This window comes from Hoplias malabaricus, chromosome 1 (assembly GCF_029633855.1).
Source record: "Hoplias malabaricus isolate fHopMal1 chromosome 1, fHopMal1.hap1, whole genome shotgun sequence".
Taxonomy (NCBI): Eukaryota; Metazoa; Chordata; class Actinopteri; order Characiformes; family Erythrinidae; genus Hoplias; species Hoplias malabaricus.
Window position 1 is genome coordinate 51,260,579 of NC_089800.1, and position 17,489 is coordinate 51,278,067.

The following is a 17,489-nucleotide window of genomic DNA, read 5'->3' on the forward strand; positions in this document are numbered from 1 at the left end:
CATATTTTGGTCAGTGCTCGGCCCTGTGCTGGTGGAAATGTGCCCAGATTTGATCGGAATTTAGCCAGTACTTTCTCGATCTTTCTCTTTCCTTCTGTTTTGTCTTTCTCTCTCACTCCGTTCTCTCTCTCTCTCTCTCTCTCTCTCTCTCTCTCTCTCTCCGCTGTCAGGCTGGTCGTCATTGGTAACTAATGTCTGAGAGCTGGATAATCACAGCTAACTCAATAAAGCGTCAGAGAGAGAGGAGCACACCATCCATCACACACACACACGCACACACACACACACACACACACACACACACACACACACACACACACACACACACAGGTCCAGGCATTTGAGTCACTTCACAGCACACACAGGGAATAAATAAATAAATAAATAAATGTTATATATATATATATATATATATATATATATATATATATATATATATATATATATATAAAACACACACAAGCATGTACACATGCACATACACGCACACACAGACACACACACGCGCAAACACACACACACGCGCGCGCACACACACACACACTCATCCATCACAGTGCATCTGGGGAAGCCGCCTCCCAGACGGCCCAAAAAACTGCCAACAATACAAATGTGTGTAATATACATATCATATATAAATATGTCTCCTACTGTGTGAGTGTGTGTGTGTGTGTTTGTGTGTGTGTGTGTTTGTTGCGCATGGGGTTGTGTGCTTTTGTGTACCCGAGCATTTGTTTTCTTATGAAAAATAATAAAAAATAACATGCTGCAAAATGGAATGATTACACATATGCAAATGAGTGGCGCTGTGTTTGTGATCCTCCGTAATAATACTGTCCGCCAGTAAATTGATATTTGTAATAACACACACACACACTTTCTCTTACCCTACTCCACTATATGAGAGAGAGAGAGAGAGAGAGAGAGAGAGAGAGAGAGAGAGAGGATCAGTCATTTTTAAAAAGGAAGTTGCTCTGCTTTATGGGCGGATTATTCAGACTCTGAAGACGATGAAGATGGTGATGATGATGAAGATGAAGCTGGCTGCGCAGAAGTCAGCAGTCCTGGGGCCATGTGTCATCACAGCTAGAAGCCCCTGCTCATAAACCCTGGAGTGGCAGACCCTCAAGGTGCACTGACATTTGTAGAATTAATACACAGAAATCAGCCACAAGATTAAAACCATAGACAGGTGAGGGGAATAATATTAATGATCTGGTTACAGCGCCCCCTGTTGAAGAATTATTGATATATCGGGCAGAGGGTGAACGGTCAGTCTGGAAGCAGGAGAAATGGTCAGGATCTGAGGACGCCACTGTGATAAAGTTTTGGTCGGAGCAGTCCTCATTTAGATGTTACAGAAATATAAGTATGAATCCCTGACTCATTTATCCATGTCACGTTTGTAAACAGAGCTCTGTTTGTCTGTGTCAGTCAGTGGAAGAGCTCAGACTCTGTCCCAAATAGCACCATGCTCCCTACATAGTGCACGTCACAAATAATAAAACTAGTAATACTGCAACTATTACTAAACTGAAACAACACAGAAGTGAAATAAGACAATTACTGAAGTGTGTGTATAGTCTGTGTGTGAATACCTCATTCAGATTCAGACAGAAGAGCAGAGAAATGCATAAGAGTCTGACGCTAACAGCTTTCCATTAGATCCTATGATGAAAATGCTAATGTGGCTAACAGAGGATAACAGTCTTTTATTCCTCTTTATGTAACACAGTGCGATCCTTTACCTCCTGACACAAAGAGGTGGTGGCCGTCTGTGTATTTGAGTGTGCTGTGAAATATGGCCCCTCCCACAATAAATAAATAAATAAATAAATAAATAAATCAGGTTCACTGCAACCCATTGATATATTCCGCCAACCTTCCACCTGTCAGTGTTTTTAATCTCGTGTGTATCTCCTGTAAGCGTCTGTCTGTGTGAAGAATTTCCTAAAACCTAATCATGAGCTTAACTTAGCTAACTTATTCCCAGTTAGACGCTCCTGGTGTTGCAGAGGTTTGTCTGGTTTACCTACACTTCTGAGGACCTGATAAACAAAAGAAAAAAAACAGATTTAAACACACTGTCTTACCCTCCAGTGAGTGAATGCCTTTATCTCGCGCGGTTCCATAAACACTGCTGAACTCGTCTCCTAGGTTTGGATCAGCGCCAGACTCCAACAGGACCTTTACGACACTGTTAAAAAAAACACACACACACACACACACATTCAAAAACATGAACATAACGTGTCACGGACAGGTCACTGAAACTCTTTACAGTTCACAGATACACATGCTAACTTGACTTGATTTTAAAAGTGCTTATCACTTAGTTATTATGTATTAATATGATAATTTTGACCCTTAATAAACCCTTTAAAATCTACATTTCATTAAAATGGCATATTAAATGGACGTATAGGAATGCTCCAAAACTATACGAAAAAAAAACACGGACAGGGACGGGGACGGAAGGGAGGCTCCCGTCTGGTTGCTGTGGAGACGTCCGTCTCGCCTGTCCACCTTGGTACACACTTCCCATGCTCCGCTGCTCGAAAGGTTTCCGGAAAAAGAGTCAGTGCAGCGTCAAAACAAATATGAATCCCTTGGAGATGCCTTTGAGCTGGAGGCAGCGTCCAGGTACTTCCGTGTTGACTCAAGGTCATTGTCACTGCCCACTTGACCGAGAGACTGCCCCCCCCCACCACCACACACGCACACACACACACACACACACACACACGCACAGGCCTTACAGCTCCAGTTGGAGAAAGTTTCAGTAAAGTGTGTTTCCCTCCTTTCCCCCTGTTCTTCAGTGCTCAGGACCCCCACAGAGCAGGTGTGATGTGGTGGTGGATCATTCTCAGTGCTGCAGTGACACTGACGTGGTGGTGGTGTGTTAGTGTGTGTTGTGCTGGTGCAAGTGGATCAGACACAGCAGTGCTGCTGGAGTTTTTAAACCCTGTGTCCATTCTCTGTCCACTCTGAGACACTCCTCCCTCGTTGGTCCACCTTGTAGATGTAAAGTCAGAGACAGTAGCTCATCTGTCGCTGCACAGTGTGTGTCGGTCGTCCTCTAGTCCTTCATCAGTGACACAGGACGCTGTCGGCTGGATGTTTTGTCCAGACTCTGAGGGGTTTAAAAACTCCAGCAGCACTGGGGGGCAGGGGTGAGGATTCAATATTAAGCCTGACTGGTGCATAAACATTTATTGAGGCCTTCAGGAGCTAAACTGAAGGCCTTACTCATTAGATACTTAAATACTACAGTGGAATCAATAACATTTTGTTTTTTCTAGTGGGTGGGACTAATGTCATGAGAAAGAAAACACGCATCACGTCTGAAAAGTCCTGAAAACCTGTGTTTAAAGAGCTTCTCAACCTTATACTGACCTCTGTTCCATACCATTTCTGGGAAACTGACCTCAGATGCAGTTCAGACTGGACACAGTGGCGAAGGCTGCGTTCGGTTTCACACACTGACTGATAATCACAAAGCAAAGGCCTCTGGGATGGGGACAGGGGGTTAAAGAGTGGCCCTGACCCTCGAGTGAAGCCAAAACTCAAACACGGTGAGAAATAAAAGGGACAAAAGCACTCGAGTATCAAGGAACGTTAAAGGTTTCTGGATTTAGCCAATGAAAAGAAAAACTTGGAGAAGCTACTGAAGCTTTATACTCCACAGAGTGGATCTTCCATCTGGGGGTTATGGAGGAAAAAGCTATAAAATGACAAAAACATGTACGTACGCATAAATAAATAAATGTAAATGTGAATAATTACTTAAATGTGTTGAAGTGATTCCTGCAGTTCCACATTTCTACATTAATTTGTTTCTGTATTGCAACATTTCTAAATGTATTTATTTTTGTGTTTTTCGCATGTATTATCAACACAATTTGCTCCTCACGTGTTAACCTCTGCGACATAGCAATGGCTGTAAACAAAGTGAAACTTGTACATAACTAATAAAAGAATAAAGTTAAGTTAAAAACAAGCACATCATTGTTTTTCTTGTGAAATTCCCAATAAGTTTGATGTGTCACATGACCCTCTTGCCATTGAAAAAAACAAAAGCTCGATCCAAAATTGCCGACTTCAAAATGGCTGCCATGGTCACCACCCATCTTAAAAAGTTTTCCCCCTCTCATATACTAATGTGCCACAAACAGGAAGTTAATATCACCAACCATTCCCATTTTATTAAGGTGTATCCATATAAATGGCCCACCCTGTATATTTTTATGTTCTTTGATATTTCAACATTTATTTCTGCATTTACATTTTTTATGTCTGTATTTTATAAAAATGTGGAAATAAAATGATTAAAGTAAATTCTTCAAATAAATAAATAAATACATTTTTATTTATATATTTCCTTATTTATTCGTGGAACTGTTAGTGTAACTTTTTATAAGGGGTTGCCAAACTAAAGGCTATGCAAAGGATATGGGTCGAACACACACATACACACACACCTGCTTCCTCTGTACACGATCTGTCTGTTGTTTACAAAACACACTTCAGGGGAAGCCAGGTTGAACTTTCTGCCATTAACACTCTCTCTCTCTCTCTCTCTCTCTCTCACAATCACACACACACACCTGGACAGAGACGTCCAGCTGTCCAGGGCGGAGTGTTTGGCCAGGTGGTCTGTTCAGTCTATTAGCCTTTTTATATTAGATGTAAAGTGCTAAAAGCTAAAACACTTCACCTTCTTAGAGTCAAGCTCAAAGGAAAATGTAACGTGTTTAGACTGTAGGTTTGTGTCTGAGTTCATATTAATTATAATTATTTTAAAAATATAATACAAATCTCACATCCAGTAAAACTGGGACCTTCCACTTTCAAAATTACAGCGACTGGTTTCCTCAGTTCCCAAACACTTATACGTTTTGGTACGGATTACTGTCAACAAATTCAAAGCTGGCAAATATTTTTCAAAAAATAATAAACTTTCTCAGGTGCCACATTTAAAATGTGGTTTGTGTATTGTTTACTATCAAATATTGGTCTTAAATAATGTACAAACCATTGTATTTATTTACATTTACATTCCCTACTAATAATACAAAATCTCCTGCAAATATTGAGAACTATATTCAATAAACCCATGAAAAGTGACATATGATGTGATCGCTGAGGCTTCCAGGCAATTTCTTGATATATGAAGGGGGTGATCTCTGACTATTGCACCACATTATATAGACATAGGAACCTTTGAAAACCTTTTATTGCTTTGTTCAGTCCATTTTCAACATTAGGCAGTGCTCCTTTAAATACATCTCGAAACAATTAGGAAATTCTTGAGAATTTTCGTAATGAACCTGCTATGAGAAAGTGTCAGAACATGTCCAACCATCCTGTCCAATCCATTTTACACAAACCAGATTGGAAAACAACTTGTTACTACTAGTAGTATACATCAGTACATTCTGGCCTTCAGTTCATCATTCCCGACTCTTCCTGCTCTCCTCATTAGTAAAACATGGCCTGTTCCCACCCATTCCGACATAATCCCCCTCCATTCCCACTGGCCAGCCCTCCTCTTTCTCCTGAAGGAGGGATAATCCCTCTCTCCACTGCCCCTCTCCACCTTCTATGGTGTCTTTCAGCTCCATCGCTCGTGGGTTGTCGCCTCTCTTTCGGCAGAGCGGAACGGTCAACAAGGTTCCAGTCCATCGCTGGGTATTGTCCACGTGAATGGACAAGGCCTCGGGGCTGAAGGGGGGACGCGCTCTCTCTCTCACACACACACACACATCAAAGCTACGCAAACACACACCCACAAACCCCTCTCGGACCCAACCCTGGCTATTCTCTCTTTCACTAACAATGACCAACTGCAACAGTCGCAGTATTGGGTTCTGAAGACCATGGGTTTGGAGTAGATATAATCCAGGGCCGCATCACAACTGTGCCAAATATCTCCCTTCACCCTGTGTAGTGCACAGTGTAGATCATAAAATTAGTATCACATCCCTCTAACATTTATTGCACAGTGTAGTAGTATTCATTTATAATCGGTGAAGTACACTATGTCAGACATAGGGCACTATTTAGGACAGAGCCAAAATTTTCCAGATTTGAGAAGCTCCTTTCTGTTAACTTCTAAAGCCTTTAAAGTCGACATTTTCCTCCTCTTCCCCACAGTGGAACACAGTTTAGTGTCTTAATGAAACCTCCCCTGTCTATAAAGACTTGATAATGAGCCGCTCGCTGTTCACCCGACCCGACCACACAGCAGTGAGGAGCGAGGAGCAGAAGCTCTGGTTTTTAACCGTTTTCACTCGGTTCTCTTTCTACTCAGTGCTCTTATTTCTCTGCACTTGTTGTGTCTGTTGTTTATATTTATTATATCAATATAGAAATAATTATTATATTTTTGTTAAAGGAACTAATACATAAATACTATTATTAACCTATTATTGATAACCCTCTAGCTGTCCAGTGGTCACCCAGTCACTCAGAGGACGGACACTAAAGGGTTAATTGGGTCAGCCAGAGACGAGAGGACACCAAATGTCCACAACGAACACACACTTATCTCTCGTCAGTAAACACACTCACACTGTCCAGCCCCAAGGGACAAACACCTCTAAAGTGTCAGAGTGGAGATAACATCACTGTAACATCCTCTCACTCCCAGACCTCCTCAATTAGTCACTCACACACACTCACCCAGTCACTCAGACACACTCACTCACCCAGTCACTCAGACAAACACACACACACACACACACACTCCCCCAGTCACTCACACATACACACTCCCCCAGTCACTCACACATACACACTCACCCAGTCACTCACACATACACACTCACCCAGTCACTCAGACACACTCACACTCACCCAGTCACTCACACATACACACTCACCCAGTCACTCACACATACACACTCACCCAGTCACTCACACATACACACTCACCCAGTCACTCACACACACACACTCCCCCAGTCACTCACACACACACACTCCCCCAGTCACTCACACACACACACTCCCCCAGTCACTCACACATACACACTCCCCCAGTCACTCACACATACACACTCCCCCAGTCACTCACACATACACACTCACCCAGTCACTCACACATACACACTCACCCTGTCACTCACACATACACACTCACCCTGTCACTCACACATACACACTCACCCTGTCACTCACACATACACACTCACCCTGTCACTCACACATACACACTCACCCAGTCACTCACACATACACACTCACCCAGTCACTCACACATACACACTCACCCAGTCACTCACACATACACACTCACCCAGTCACTCACACATACACACTCACCCTGTCACTCACACATACACACTCACCCAGTCACTCACACATACACACTCACCCAGTCACTCACACATACACACTCACCCTGTCACTCACACATACACACTCACCCTGTCACTCACACATACACACTCACCCAGTCACTCACACATACACACTCACCCAGTCACTCACACATACACACTCACCCAGTCACTCACACATACACACTCACCCAGTCACTCACACATACACACTCACCCTGTCACTCACACATACACACTCACCCAGTCACTCACACACACACACTCCCCCAGTCACTCACACACACACACTCCCCCAGTCACTCACACACACACACTCCCCCAGTCACTCACACATACACACTCACCCAGTCACTCACACATACACACTCACCCAGTCACTCACACATACACACTCACCCAGTCACTCACACATACACACTCACCCTGTCACTCACACATACACACTCACCCTGTCACTCACACATACACACTCACCCTGTCACTCACACATACACACTCACCCAGTCACTCACACATACACACTCACCCAGTCACTCACACATACACACTCACCCAGTCACTCACACATACACACTCACCCAGTCACTCACACATACACACTCACCCAGTCACTCACACATACACACTCACCCAGTCACTCACACATACACACTCACCCAGTCACTCAGACACACTCACACTCACCCAGTCACTCACACATACACACTCCCCCAGTCACTCACACATACACACTCCCCCAGTCACTCACACATACACACTCCCCCAGTCACTCACACACACACACTCCCCCAGTCACTCACACACACACACTCCCCCAGTCACTCACACATACACACTCCCCCAGTCACTCACACATACACACTCACCCAGTCACTCACACATACACACTCACCCAGTCACTCACACATACACACTCACCCTGTCACTCACACATACACACTCACCCTGTCACTCACACATACACACTCACCCAGTCACTCACACATACACACTCACCCAGTCACTCACACATACACACTCACCCAGTCACTCACACATACACACTCACCCAGTCACTCACACATACACACTCACCCAGTCACTCACACATACACACTCACCCAGTCACTCACACATACACACTCACCCTGTCACTCACACATACACACTCACCCAGTCACTCACACATACACACTCACCCAGTCACTCACACATACACACTCACCCTGTCACTCAGACACACTCACTCACCCTGTCACTCAGACACACTCACTCACCCTGTCACTCAGACACACTCACTCACCCTGTCACTCAGACAAACACACACACACACACACACACACACACACTCCCCCAGACTCACCCAAACACTCATATACACACTCACCCAGTCACTCACACACACACACACCCAGTCACTCACACACAAACATACACACTCACCCATTCACTCTCACACAAGCATACACACTCACCCAGTCACTCTCACAGACACACACACACACTCACCCAGTCACTCGCACACACACACACCCAGTCACTCACACACACACACACCCAGTCACGCTCACACACACACCCAGTCACTCTCACACACTCACCCACACACACCCTCAGTCACTCACACATTCACCCAAACACTCACATACACACTCACCCAGTCACTCTCACACACACACACACACTCACCCAGTCACTCTCACACACACACACTCACCCAGTCACTCTCACACACACACACTCACCCAGTCACTCACACACAAACACACACACTCACCCAGTCACTCTCACACACACACACTCACTCACCCAGTCACTCACACACACACTCACCCAGTCACTCACACACACACACACTCACTCTCCCAGTCACTCTCTCTCTCACACACACACACATTCACCCAGTCACTTACACACACACACATTCACCCAGTCACTCACACACACACACATTCACCCAGTCACTCACACACACACTCAACCAGTCACTCTCTCTCTCTCTCACACACACACACAAACACACTCACCAGTCACTCACACACACACACACACACACAGTCACTCACTCACACACACCCAGTCACTCACTCACACACACACACACACTCACCCAGTCACTCACTCTCACACACACACTCACCCAGTCACTCACTCTCACACACACACTCACCCAGTCACTCACTCACTCACACACACTCACCCAGTCACTCACTCACTCACACACACTCACCCAGTCACTCACTCACTCACACACACACACATTCACCCAAACACTCACATACACACTCACCCAGTCACTCTCTCTCTCACACACACACACACACACACAGTCACTCACACACACACACTCACCCAGTCACATATATTAACCCAGTCACTCTCTCTCTCTCACACACACACACACACACACACACACAGTCACTCACACACACACACACACACTCACCCAGTCACTCACACACACACTCACTCACCCAGTCACTCACACACACACTCACTCACACACTCACTCACTCACACACACACACTCACCCACACTCAGGATTGAATGTAGAGATGCTGGAGTATGTAGAGACGCACGGAAGAGAGACAGAGAGAGCAAGAGAGAGAGAGAGAATTTAGACCCAGATAAAATATAAAAATAAAAAAAAGATCTGCTGTATATAAAATCACAGCTCAGACACAAACACAACACTGCTCTGATGATGCGTGTCTCAGAGTGGGCGGTCCTTCATGTGCCCTGGAGCTCTGATTGGTCACTGGGGGCTTTGAGTGACAGGAAGACGGACTCTGCATCACTGCAATGTGAGTTATACCACTCATAACAGGGTATACACAGAGAGAGAGAGAGAGAGAGAGAGAGAGAGAGAGAGAGAGAAGCCCAGCAGCAATGTGTGTGTGCGTGTTTTGGGGGGCTTAGGTTGGTGAAAGTGATATGTTTCACACAGGCATTGATAGAACTATCATTAATCTACTGTTACAGCAACAGGATTTAAACTCAGTCACTAGAGAGAGAAAGAGAGAAAGAGAGAGAGAGAGAGAGAGAGAGAGAGAGAGAGAATTAGAGTACGTTACTCACATTGATGGATAAAACCATATTCTTTTTTCCATAAATATTTACGAGAGACAGTTTTTCATCCAAATAACACTTAAAGGCAACGTCTACAATTCTGGGGAAATGCAGTTCTCTGGTTTATTTACGTTTAGACTAGAAAAAAGTCACACCAGTTACAATAAACACTCTCTTCAAAATGAAACAGTCCTCAATATTTTATCAGTCGAAGGTTCAGGTCGAGATCGGATCCAGGCAGGTCTGAGTCCGGACCGAGGCTGCTCTCCACCTACTAGTGAGCCCTGCTCTAGGTGCACTGCTGTGTCTGATCCACTCATACCAGTGCAACACACACTAACACAACACCACCATGTCAAAGTGCTTTAATGTTTTGGCTGATCACTGTATCAGCCTGTGTCTCTACAGTCAATCCTGGAAGAACGGGAGGGGTCTCGGCTGAGAGACTGGGGGTCTCCAGAGGGGGGCGGGGTCAAAGTCTTCCCTTTGAAGGTCCGGAGGTCTCCCCTCTGTTTGTCCAGTCAGAAACGGCATCTGTTTCAATCCTGAGGGGCGACAGCCTGCGCCCCTCCGCTCAAAAGAGGGGGCGCACCCAAATTGGATTCCGATGCCCTCCACCTCCCCCTCCACGCTCCTCCGGCTGTGTGTGAGTGTTTGGAGAAGCGAGGGTTAATTGAATTTGGTAAACTGGGGTCTGGACGTGGGGTGGGGCCTCCTACGTATCCGTGGAGTCTGAAGGGTGGGCAGGTTTGGAAATGGAGGCTGAGACTCAAAACCCGGGAGCACTATCAGAGCTGAATAAAATTAAACAGGAGCTTCATAATGTGCCTTGCCTCCGAAGAAGGCCCCAAATCACATGGTGTCATTTCTGATATGATGTCATGTGTTATTTGTTAATTTATGCATGACATAATTTCTGATATTTTTTTCCTCCATCATTTAAAATAAGATGCAATTTTCACTACATCATCATCTGTGACATTCAATATGATGCCATCTGTGATGTCATATTCACTATGATGTCATACTTGACATAGTGCCATGAGGGATATGACATCATCTGCAAAATGATGTCATGCATCGTATAATGTCGACATCATCTCAAATTAGATTCCATTTCTAATATTACGTCATGTTCACGATAATAACGTCCTATCACTATGTCATCTGTGACGTGATGTCATTATCATGACATCATATGCAATATGACGTCATATCTAGTGTGACGCCATTTGCAATATGAAGTCATTTAAATAGGATACCACTTGTGATATGATGCCAATTTCACTACTATCATCTCTGATGACGTGCTGAATGAATGAAGGAATGGTGTCGTTTGCTGTATAATGTGAAATGCGATGTGATTTCACGAGATAAGATTTTATTCATCATATCACACAAATGACCATGAAGTCTTAATGGCTCTAATTCCATTTCCTACATGAGCCACGGTGTGACACATTTCTGATCTTCGGATCCAGATGTCAGTTGTGATATATGATGTCATACATGTTACAGTGTCATTTGCAATGCAATGTCTTTTGTGAATAACATGTCGTTGAAGAACACTGTTCCCTTTGATTTCCTGTGAACTCATGAGGGTGTGTGTGTGTCTGAGAGACCGCTTCGTGTCAGGTTCTGGTTCAGCTGCAGCAGATTGTTACCCAGCCGTGGGGCGAACAGAACCCGGCCAGAAAAGAACGCAGAAATCCTCTAACATCTACATTATAAGACCCCTGGGGAAGGGTCTCTGGAAAAAGTGCCCCCTTTGCCTAGAGCTACGGGTGGCTCAGAGGGACAAACCCTGGAAATGCACTGAGGTGTTAACTTTGACTTCGACACCTGTGGGGCCCGTCAATACGCTTTATACATTTCCTTACAACTGTTTATTCACATTTACCCAGAGTGCACAACAGCACTGGACTCTTTAAGCTCGTTAAGGTCCATTACTGTCCTAATCTTATACACACTGTAGTGCTTTTAAAGACTACACACACACAAACACACACTTACTTGTGGTGTCTGTTCATGGCTGCGACCATGAGCGGTGTCCAGCCCAAACGATGACGAGAATTTGGATCCATTCCAGCTGCCAACAACCTGAGACAGAGAGTCAGAGAAAGAAAGAGAGAGAGAAAGAGAGAAACAGAGATATATTTTTGGAATACATGTGTATACATATTACATATAAACATTTGTAGAAGAATAAAGAGAAATAGACAAAGACAAAAAAAGATATAGAGCGACAGATAGAGTCAAAAAAGAATGAAAAAAGGGAATAGGCAGAGGGACAAAGGGAGAGAAAAGAGAAAGATATAAAGGCAGAAAATAAAAGGGAGAGAAAAAGAACGATAGATAAAAGAGAAAAACTGAAAGAAGTTCAAAGAAAAAAAACGTGAAGAAAAATATGAAACAGGGCAAGAGACAGAGAGAAAAGAAACAAAGAGAATTAGAGAAAGAAAGATTAAAAAGACAGAGAGAGAGAGAGAAAGGTGGAAAGGTAAGCAGTGAGTAAAAGAAAGTTGAGAACAGTGCCCTGCTGTCGTCTGAGGACGTGTGTATGTTTATAGTAAACACATCCTCCTGTCCCCCTCTTTGGACCACCTTAAATTTACAATACTTAACACATCTGGTGTCCTAAAGAGCACACACACACGAGGTCTCTCTCTGTCATATTCCTCTATGTCTCTCCCTCTCTCGAGTTTCACACACTTCACTGCTCGTATTGTTAAAGTGTTTGGTGCAGACGATTGTCCAGACGTCTGACGTGTGGGACAGGTGTGTGTGTGTGTGTGTGTGTGTGTGCGTGCGCTGAGCAGTGTATTGAGTGTCTGAGAGAATGCTCCCGTTCCTCTGGACCATATGCTCTATGTCTGTACCTGAGCTTATGGAGCACCACCTTAAACCGCTCTCATTAAAGCCCCCACAGAACGAGGCCGTACTCCGTGGTCCATACGTTGTCCCAGAAATAATGGCGATAAACAATATTATTGTCATTTTAAGGACCACATTATGCCACTGATAGAAACATAAAACAATAACATAATGCAGTTACTGCTTTTTAAATGGCAATAAACTTTCAGCATAATCTTAGCAAATATATCAAATAAAATCTGTTTTTTTACCAAACAAATTCACATCTCGTCTCAAGAACAGAGGCTTAATTTAAACAAAAACTAGTAAACATAAAAAGAAAAGTCAGTAAACACAATCACAATCTCACACTCACTCAGTCATTCTCTCTCTGTATCACACATACACACACACCCCTGAGTACAGTTTAACTCACTCACGTAGTCACACACACAAACAAACACAAACGCACACACACCTTAGGACACACTAATGCAATCACTCTCACACACAGACACACACACACACACTCTGTTTTGTGAAGTAGTGGTTGAAGCCAAAACAAAACTTGTTTAAATATAGTTCAGAGGACTCTACCCATAAATATATGGTTGCGCTCACACTTTAATAAACTGAGTCCCCTAGTTGTCGGGATGAGAGTGTGTTTTTACGTTTCCGTGTGTGCTGGCCTAATGTTATCAACAAAAATCAACCAAGAAGTGTTCTTCAAACCTGCACAGATACAGTGTGGTCTTTAAGGCCCAAGTGTGTACCTTACATGAGCTTTAAGGTGGAATACATATTTGTGTCTTTTCAAGAGCTTCTTATAGAAAAAAGAGAAACACATTCAGGGGGCTGCTGAAGACGGACCCTCGGCCTTGGTACCAATCCAGCGAGGGGACAGATGGTGTGCTATGGTCATACGGTGTCTCATCCTTCACACACACACACACACACACACACACACACACACACACACACACACAGAGGTTCAGGGTGAGCTTTAATTCTGAGAAGTCGAGGTCAATGTGGACCTCCACAGGCCAAGCTGCTCATGTTTGTGTTTCAGCTCATCCTTCTGTGTGTGTGTGTGCGTGTGTGTGTGTCTCCATATTGTTGCAGTATGGCAACAGTCTATTTTTCATTGCTATTCTTTTCTCTCTCTCTCCCTGTCTCACTCACACACACTCATTTTCCCCCTTCCTTTCTCCTTCAATTTCAGATCTCATAAATACTCTCAGTTCTCACAGATCTAAAGCACAGCTGCCCTCTGGTGGACAGAGTTGGGGTTAACACCTTCCCTCCTTCCTGAAGCAGTCATTACAGAGAAGGAGAAAGGCTTTTGTGTGTGTGTGTGTGTGTGTGTGTGAGTATGAGAGAGAGAAAGACCGAGAGAGGAGAGAGAGAGAGAGAGAGAGAGAGAGAGAGGAAAAATTGTGGGCGAGTTATTTACCTTTCCACATCCTGAACACTGTTGGACTTGACTGCATTCAGAAGAGCTTCACCTGTGTGGAGACATAATAAATACATGTAAATTTCCTACCCTCCTCCAAAAGTTACATAGTGCAGTATCTGCAGTGCTGAGCCCAAAGTAGCAATGACCGAGGCTCCATTCTCCCTATTACAATTCAGCTTGGTAGTACACAGCACCTATAAAACGGGAAATAAGAAGTGTTTCAAAACGAGTTTTGTTTATAGAAACTAGCACTAGCTTTAGCTTCGCAAAGCTGTTTAAGGTGGAAATGAGTTTTCAATAAGAAGCTGGACAAAAACACAAATAAGATTCTTAAACAGACCCATTTAAGGTGGAACTAAATGCTTGAATATGAAAATTGTGAATAATTGGTTGAATAATACAATTGGCTTGTGTGTTGTAAATGGATAAAATGAAATAACTTTGCTACAAAACGTTTAAAAAGCTATAGCGCTAGTTTCTGCTCCTAAGGTAGAACAGAGATTTCAAGGAGGGGGGAGGAGGCAGTCAGCTCTCTCCACTGTTTTCAAACTGTATTATAGTTCAGATTTTAAACGCTAGTCAGTATTACAGATTGCTACTTTAAGTGTTGAGCAAGCAGGTGTCTATATACTTCGGGCCACATTGTACACATGTCGTAACTGAGACACAGCTTCCCAAAGTGCACTAAAGCTGGCTTGAATGATGGGAATAATCAGAGTTTTTATTTTTCACTTATGGCACTGGGGTCCATCCCAAACCGAGTCCTTGATCCCTACATAGTGGACTACTACAACCTAGGGACTGAAAGTGCCTACATTACCTTCTGAGTCTTTGTCCTTGCTTAAGCACAAGGCCACAGCTGCTGCAGACAGTGCCCCAGCTGCCCTCACATGCACACTCGCGCCATTCCTGCCTCTTCCCTCCTGCCCCTCATCCCAGTACTTATTGCTGCACCCTGCGGAAGCCAGTGCAGCCCATGAGCTCCGGCGGTTCTGCAGGCTGAGGTGCCACCTGGTAGCAAGCTGGTGATACTGCAGGTGAGGCTGGACAGGGACGGCGATGGTGCTGGTTGCGGGGCTCCGGAGGGTCTCCAGCTCTCGCGTGCAGCATCTGGATGCCTCGCCGGGACTTGTGCGCAGGGCACGACATGGGGACAGACTGCGGGAACGTCGCGGCATCAGCAAACGCTTCGGCACTGAGGACAGCAGCATGACTGAACTGAAACAGAACCACAATTGATGAGCAGATATGAAAATATAAGACAGTAATATAAAGGAGAGCATGTGCAAATATTAATGCATACACCAGTCAGCCACAAGATTAAAACCACTGAGAGGTGTGCTGAATACTGGACCAGATATTGAATGTTATTCATGCACCCCTCTCACATGTTGGTGATTTAAATCTTGTGGCTGATTGCTATACACCTACAACAAGGCCACATTTCAGAGAAATGTTAATCAAACTGGCTGATCATTAACATATAAATGCTTGTTGGTTTTCTAAGTAAACAAATAAGACATCTTAGATAAATACGACATTTTTTGCAGATATTTATTAATAATTCCTGAATAATTTAACATAATAAAGTTTTATGTACATATGATGAGCACTGACCAGCCATAACATTAAAAACAAACTGCCTTATTATGAAGTAGGAGTGTCTCACAGAGTGGACAGTGAGTGGACACAGGGTTTAAAAACTCCAGCAGCACTGCTGTGTCTGATCCACTCGCACCAGCACAACACACACTAACACACCACCACCACGTCAGTGTCACTGCAGCACTGAGAATGATCCACCACCACATCACACCTGCTCTGTGGGGGTCCTGAGCGCTGAGGAACTCTCTTCAATGGGGCTAACTGAGTATGCAGAGCAACAGATGGACTATAGTCTGTAAATGTAGAGCTAAATCGTGTACCTATACCGTGCACTAGAAGCATGGAGGTGGTTTTAATGTCAAGGCTCATCGATGAATGGATGCTTTTACAAATATATTTTACAAATGTATTTAAAATATAGAATGAAGAGAGTGATGAAAATTATACAAGTGAACATAAAAAGTAATGTATATTTTAAAATATAATTCTGCTACATTATGAAACCATAAGAGCACGAGGGCGGCTTGCTTAACGTCATTAGAAAGAAACTACAAAGCCCATTAACCAGCGGGTAACAACGACATAGACCAATATTAATACATACTCAATCCTTACCGATTAATTCACAACGCCAGTCCGGTAAAGAGTGATAATAAATTGTGTGGCTTTAATGTCAAGAGAAAGTCAGGCAACCGACAGCAAAACAAACGACAGCGGCGTGTTGAGGACGTCACGCTGGTGACAGGCATCATGGGAGTTGTAGTTTTTTAACACTATGACAACCACCCCTTGGTATTGTCCAGGGCTAACGTTTACAGAAGCGGGTTAATAGCACTGGAAGATGTGGTTTATAACAAATATATGCTTAATTCTACACTTATTAATTCTAGCTTATCTTTATTCAGTATTAGGCCACAAAGCACATTAGAACATAACGTAAAATGTAGTTTAGGCTACTACAAATAGCCTACTTGAGCTATATTTAGCAAGACACTTAAATTGCATATGATTAATATAGCTTACCTTGTATCTTATTTTTTTATACGTTTATTTTTTCTTGGTATTACCAAAAATAAAGAAGTAAATAGAAAATATAAAACCAGCAAACATTCACAAAAGTGATTGTGTTGTCTGTCCATTTTTCTATAAAGTATTGTTTAAGGTCCAGAGAGTGGGTCCC

At 43.7% G+C, this 17,489-nt stretch overlaps 1 protein-coding gene across 3 annotated transcripts in view; it reads right to left on the minus strand.

Annotated features, from left to right (window-relative positions):
- The window catches only part of clpb (ClpB family mitochondrial disaggregase), a 52,050-nt gene extending 34,998 nt beyond the window's left edge, over positions 1 to 17,052 (minus strand). The window contains exons 1-5 of one of the 3 annotated variants that reach the window (XM_066666440.1): positions 16,925 to 17,052; positions 15,525 to 15,922; positions 14,702 to 14,753; positions 12,409 to 12,495; positions 2,094 to 2,197 (exon numbers count right to left, since the gene is read on the minus strand). In XM_066666440.1, coding sequence (XP_066522537.1) covers positions 2,094 to 2,197; positions 12,409 to 12,495; positions 14,702 to 14,753; positions 15,525 to 15,915 — 634 coding nt within the window. In that variant the 5' untranslated portion in view covers positions 15,916 to 15,922; positions 16,925 to 17,052. Of the gene's footprint in view, positions 1 to 2,093; positions 2,198 to 12,408; positions 12,496 to 14,701; positions 14,754 to 15,524; positions 15,923 to 16,321; positions 16,416 to 16,520; positions 16,559 to 16,924 lie in introns of those variants that run through there. The other 2 variants (XM_066666455.1, XM_066666447.1) reach the window with 2 other exon arrangements.
- Positions 17,053 to 17,489: the final 437 nt, after the last annotated feature.